Source organism: Xyrauchen texanus, chromosome 15, assembly GCF_025860055.1.
Source record: "Xyrauchen texanus isolate HMW12.3.18 chromosome 15, RBS_HiC_50CHRs, whole genome shotgun sequence".
NCBI lineage: Eukaryota > Metazoa > Chordata > Actinopteri > Cypriniformes > Catostomidae > Xyrauchen > Xyrauchen texanus.
Window position 1 is genome coordinate 38,466,465 of NC_068290.1, and position 7,015 is coordinate 38,473,479.

General features: G+C 39.8%; 1 protein-coding gene across 1 annotated transcript; it reads left to right on the forward strand.

The window, feature by feature from the left end:
- The first annotated feature begins 887 nt into the window (after positions 1-887).
- Positions 888-5,420, forward strand: tent5aa (terminal nucleotidyltransferase 5Aa). Its single transcript, XM_052144184.1, has 2 exons — positions 888-1,513; positions 3,241-5,420. Exons 1-2 carry the CDS (start codon positions 1,088-1,090, stop codon positions 4,018-4,020), a joined length of 1,206 nt encoding a protein of 401 aa, XP_052000144.1. The 5' UTR covers positions 888-1,087; the 3' UTR covers positions 4,021-5,420.
- The last annotated feature ends 1,595 nt before the right edge of the window (positions 5,421-7,015 follow it).

A 7,015-nucleotide genomic window follows, 5' to 3' on the forward strand; every position in this document is an offset into this window, starting at 1 on the left:
GCATTGTGTGTTGTGACACATTCCTCCTGTAACCATCATTAACATTTTCAGTGACTTGTGCCACAGTAGACCTTCAATCGGTTCTGACCAAACGGGATAGCCTTTGTTGCCCTCGTGCATCAATGAGCCTTGGGCGCCAAACATCCTGTCACCGGTTTGTGGTTTTTCCCTCCTCGGACCATTAGGTACTCACCACTGCTGACGGGGTCATCACACAAGCCTTGCAGTTTCAGCGATGTTCTGACACAGTCATCTGGCCATAACAATTTGGCCCTTGGCAAAGTCACTTAGTTCTTTACTCCTGCTCATTTCTTCTGCATTCAGCATGTTAACTACGAGAACTGATTGTTCATTTACCATCTAATCTACTCAGACTTTGACATGTGGCCTTGTTAGGAGATGATTAATGTTATTCGCGTCACCTGGGCTGTGAGTGGTCATAATGTTTAAGCTAAAGCTAAAATCTCTATGAATTTGTAATAATATCTAATTAAATGCCCCGATATGTTCCTTTTGACCAAACAAAGATGCTCAAATTATTCAAGCAAGGGTTTATGGGTATTCCCCATAAGCTCATAAATGTTCTTTATTGTTTGAGTATCTATCTATCTATCTATCTATCTATCTATCTATCTATCTATCTATCTATCTATCTATCTATCTATCTATCTATCTATCTATCTATCTATCTATCTATCTATCTATCTCGCTGTCTGTCTGTCTCTCTGTCTGTCTCTCTCTCTGTCTGTCTGTCATGAAGTGTGAATGCACGTCAGTGATGTGCTCTCATTGGGTTGCTCATGTAACAGTGGAGTGTGTAATAGTCGTATAGTGATAGGCGTGCCCTATGAGGCAGTACTGCCATATTACTGTCATGATAATATACTCTCAACCACTGCATGGATTTGTGACACTCTTCAAATCCGACAGAGATACACCAGTGTCTCTTTTCAGTTTATTTCTCTTACATGAAGCGCGCCGTGCGCTGATCAGACATGCGCGTCCTCTCTAATGCATCTGAACTCTCTTTATAACATCTCCAGGCAGTAGAACAGTTAGTTTGCTGTTTATTTGAATAGCTTTCGCGATGGCTGAAGAAGACAGTGCGATCAGTCGGGTTTTACCCTGTAATACCGAGGGTAGTAACTTAAGTGTGTTGAGCTGGGAGCAGGTCCAGCGTCTGGATCTCATACTGACCGAGAGCATCCCGATCCACGGCAGAGGAAACTTCCCCACGCTGCAGATGAAGCCGCGGCAGATCGTGACGGCCGTGCGGAGCCGCATGCAGGAGCATCGCATCCATGTGCGGGACGTGCGGCTCAACGGATCCGCCGCCAGCCACGTCCTGCATGAGGACAGCGGACTCGGCTATAAAGACCTGGACCTCATATTCTGCGTAGACCTGAAGGGAGAGACCGAGTTTCAGATCGTTAAATACATTGTGCTGGACTGTCTTTTGGACTTTTTACCCGAGGGGGTCAACAAGGAGAAAATTACACCGTTGACCCTAAAGGTAAGTGTGGGGTTGTTATGTTCAAATGCATGGAAAACAAAACGTTTTTCACCGTTTTTAATGTTTTGCTTTTTCTATATCACTTCAGTTGTCATACAGTGTGACAAATGCATATGAACTCATAAAAACGGAATGTTTCTCTACAATATAATTAAAGATTACCATGTTGATTTTTTAACACCGATATGATAGCCTACCGATAAAACGATAACTGAATTGCATAAATGATTTTAAATGTTACCGTTTATTTTTGACCCTAATATATAAAGAATAGACAAATAAAACACAACATGCATAATAATTATGTATAAAAGAATCACAATAATCAGGCTATGCCATTATACTTCTGTAAAGTAATTTTTTTTTTGCCATTTAACTGATCTGTTAAGATTGAACTGCTATGCGTTTATCTCTTGAGATGGATGGTTGCTACATAAGAGGTTGAGGAGTCTATGCAAACAATAGCTACATTAAATAAGGAAGTTACTTTACTTCATTGTCAGAGACCATTGATAGACCCGCTATTAAAGAAACAATATCCGATTACAAAAGGAAATACAAAGTCTCAGTCTACAAAAAATTTAGAAATATAGGCTATAAAACATGTCACACCACAGGACACTGCTTTCACATGACATGTCATGTGTGATTTTATTTATGCATAATGCAAGTTCAGGTTGTCTGCATGCTATTGTCTCCAATGACATTAAGAAGAAATGCAATTAGAGTAGTTTACTGACAGACTGGTGAAATGTTGGTTTCTGTTGGTAAGAGGATTGCACTAAACCCTATTAAAGCCGATCGAGCATTCTCAGCCTATTAGATCTCCTGTGAAGAATGGACAGGTAATGGAGAGCTGATATGCAAACTGATCTATTTGGTACAAAATGCATATGTAATTGGATGACCTCACTAATTTGACCACTTTATAAAATGAAGATAAATAAAACAGATAATTCTGACAAATTCTGATTGGATGAGCCAAGTTGGATTAACCTGTGCAATATTTTTGGTTTGATAACTCAATTGACAGCATTTGTGGCATAATGTTGATTACCACAAAAATGTATTTGACTAGTCCCTCCTTTTCTTTAAAAAAAGCTAAAAACAAAGTTACAGTGAGGCACAATGGAAGTAAATGGGGCAAGATTTTGGGATGGTTTTAAGGTAGAAATTAAAACTTACATTAATTCTTCTGTCAAAACGTGTGCATTCATTGAGCTGTACAGTTATTTTAATTTAAATGATTAAAAAAAAATGTAGTTAACATTTTTAGGGGCACAGTCCAAAATATTGGGGAACAGTCACAGTAAAAAAAAAGAAAATGTAACATTACTGTGTCACAACATATGCATAAGCATGTGCTGAGAAACTTAATTATGAATTACTACAAAAATCTGAAAGATAATATATAGGCCTACTTGATAAATGAAAAATCAGCTCATCTTCACTGAAAAACTTTTTCAAGTGGATAGCATCTCACACTTGCCATGATGCAAAAGTAGACATGGCTTGTCACCTTATGAACATCTGTCAACTGGGGCGGGCTGTCCTACAGGCGATATAGGCAGCTGCCTGGGGCCCCAACTTGCCCGTGGGCGCCCAATGAGGATATTAATAACCAATAAACCTAATATAATGTTATGAAAAAAACAATTACTTTTATTTTGAAATTACCTCTTTGAAATTCAGTGGCAAACATCAATTCTTTGTCTATTTTTTTGCAGGAAGCATATGTGCAGAAGATGGTGAAAGTATGCAATGATTCTGACCGCTGGAGTCTCATCTCCCTGTCCAACAACAGGGGCAAAAACGTGGAGCTCAAATTCGTGGACTCCTTGCGTAGACAGTTTGAGTTCAGCGTTGACTCGTTCCAGATTAAACTAGACTCTCTGCTTCTTTTCTACGAGTGCTCTGAAAATCCAATGGCTAAAACCTTCCACCCCACGATCATTGGCGAGAGCGTGTACGGAGACTTTGCCGTGGCTCTGGACCACCTGTGCAACAAGGTGATCTGCACGAGGAACCCAGAGGAGATCCGTGGAGGTGGTCTCCTGAAGTACTGCCATCTTCTGGTGAGGGGCTTCCGAGCCGCATCGGAATCGGAGATGAAGTCTCTTCAGCGCTACATGTGCTCACGCTTCTTCATTGACTTCTCTGACATCAGCGAGCAGCAGAGGAAGCTGGAGTCATACCTTCAGAACCACTTTGTGGGTTTGGAGGACCGCAAGTATGATTATCTAATGACACTTCATGGGGTAGTGAATGAGAGTACGGTGTGTCTGATGGGACATGAGAGGCGGCAGACGTTAGGGTTGATCGCCATGCTGGCGGTGAGTGTGCTTGCCGAGCAGAACGTCATACCCAATGTGGCAAACGTCACTTGCTATTACCAGCCCGCCCCGTATGTAGCAGATGGTAACTTTAGCAATTATTACATTGCCCAAGTTCAGCCAGTATTTACCTGCCATCAACAAACCTACTCCACATGGCTACCTTGCAATTAAGAGGCCAGCCCAGAGATAGACCAGAGATGTTGAAAATGCATTATCATTGCATTATCAAAAAAGATCTGAACCTGTTTAGCAATTTACCCTGAGTATTACAGTGCAGCCAAAGAGGCTGTTCACTTCCCCTATGTAAACTGTAACTGCGCTGATGATCTGTGGTCAGCTCTGGTGAGGTTTGCCTTTCCGCTGCAGACAGGGGTTCTTATCTGAAGTGAGTTGGCTGTAAATGACAGCCTATTTTACAGAACTTTGGAGGGCTACTTCTGCACTGCCTTTGCCTAATAATTGGCTGATCGTGTGGCTTTAAACTTACCAGCAGTTGTCAAGAAACTTCTATAAATTGCTGCTTGACACTGTCACAAACCTTCACTGTAAGTCATTAGATGCAGTAAAGAGAATTGGCGGCTTTTGGAAAGGACCCATCTTGATTAGGTGCACCCTTTAGTCCAAACGAATGCAGACATAATGCAAAAAACCTATTACAAACCATTTCTGAATTCTGTCAGTCTAGATAAGGGACAAAAATCAATTGAATATTTTATCCCAAAAACGAAAATTCTGGCAACATTTACTTACCTTCATCCCTTTTATAATCTATGGAGTTATATGGAACATAAAAGGAGTTATTTACTTTTGAATGTCCAAGCTGCCCTTTTCCATATGAAAGAGAATGGTGATTTTCAGTCAATAACAACTTGAAACTAAAAAACTATCATATGGCTTCAGAAGACTTGGTATACAGTGCGTGAATTCTATGGAGTACTTTTACGATACTTTTTGGAACTTGACTGCCCCTGGTTCCCTTGCCTTTATTATATGGTACAAAACAGTGTATAAGTGTTTGGACTGACAGGACAATAAGTAAATAATGACACATTTTCCAAAATGTTTTCCTCTTTAAGTCAGATACTACAACAATTGCAGTTTTTACAAACCAAAGATTTTAAGATTGTATCTTTTATACCCAGATTTGACAGTAAAATGATGTGATTGTGCTGTCTATATTTGTACATGTAAATGTATCTAAGTGCCTAACGTCAATGCAGTACGGTGAGGAAAAAATCCATAATCATTATACAAGACAAAGGGATAACACTTGAGAATGCATATGATGTGTCCTGATTAAAAACAATTTAAGTGTCATTTTTCTTTGCAGTTCAGCTTTTCGCTCTGTGCGATATAAGTGAGAGAAGATTATTTTGTTAAATGCTTATGAAGCAGTACATCTTGTAATTGAACTCTTAATTTATTGTTGTTGAGAGAGCTGATCTGACGTTTTGAGAAGTTTTGTATTAAAATTAACAATCTTGATGCGTGAATGCATTTTATTTGTGTAAAATTAAATATACTTTCATTCTACCCTGACTATGGTCTATTGCAAACAATGTTTTGGTTACAGTTCTCAGCATGTCAACCTCTGTGCCAGTTTTACAGCAGATGAGATCATGGGGCAAATTCGCAATGTTTTATTTTTTAAATGTTAATGCACATTTTCAAGTGATCACAGTAGCAGTAATACGTAAAATGATATGCAAATTATTGAGCAGAGTGTTTCAGTTGGGTTGGACATACAGAACATAAATCCAGTCTTTCAGCATTTCAAAGAGCCAATTAATTTTTGGGGTCCAATTGCGCCCCTTGGTGTGCTGCTGGCCCCCCTTAATTGGCGCCCCTATGCGTTGCATACATATATGTTTTTTTGCACCTGTGATATCAGTAATAACATTGTGACTATTGTGCAATTGTCTGTTCATTATATTAAGAACAGATTAGTAACTGTTAATTTATTTTAACACTTTAATTTCAGCAATCAAAGATTTGTAAATAGGCTTTCTTACTAATTACAATCATATTATAGTAATCTGCAATTACAGATATCAAAATTAGCATTTTTACTTAATGTAATTCAGTTGTTGTGATATCAGGAATGGACCACTTGCAGTAGTAAAACGAATAATTTGAATCAAAAATTATCATAACTAGTAAGAAATTTGCAATCTAACTAGTAGTAATTCCATGAGCTCAAGAATTATCATTTTAACTAGTGAAAATTGAATTATTTATATCTATAATGCATATTCTGCACATTATTAAATGTCGAAAGGGCTTGCCCAGAAGGGGTGCAGTAAAGTAGCCTACGGGTTTACACGGGCTGAAACCCAGGTGCCCACAACTCCCATAGGGGCCCCCAAATCCCATGGGAGATTTAAGGACATTTAAACGTTCATTTTAAACACATAGTTAATAAAATAACAACCCCAACTAGCAAGTGGAATGGTGAGCCCCGGGGACCCACAGTGCCCTAATGCACCCCTGAATACCAGCAAACCCAAAGGGCATTGCAAATACGTTGTAAAAGGCGCAACTGATTCTTAGTGAATTCCCCCACGTGCCTGGTGAGAGATGAGGGTACATGCCAGACTACGGCAAAAAACAAAGAAAACACTTATCTCGCAGTGAGAGAGAAGTGCGGTTCCTAGCTTTCTTGAAGGGCGGATATTTGCCGAGGCGCCTCTGATGGTGGGAAACTATTTGCTGTAACATCCAAGCAGGGAATTCGACAGCTCCTGCTGAAGCGGTCAAACTTAGACGTGCTGTGTTCATACACTCCCATTGCAGCTGCTCCACTGCTAAACATGACCCAGCATTCACCCTCTGTTAACAGAGTGTTAACCTGTTCCTGATTAATAGGTGGGCGGAAGGAAGTAGAATATATATGTTTAGACTTGAGAAAGAGACTTGAGGAAAGGAGAAAGATGTGTGAAAGAGTGCGAGAGGGAAGCGAGGACTCTGAAGAGGAGGGAGGGAGGGCTGGAGAGATGGGTGCAGCTGGTGAAGGGGTTTATCTCCCGCAACAAATGTCTTTTAATCAATGCTGGCCATATTGTATTATTATGAAGAATCTAGTTGAACAGACACAAGTGTTTTTAATTGGAGAGAGAAGCACAGATAATATCGTTTTTCTTGGCTGGAATGAACTGTGCAGTTGGGA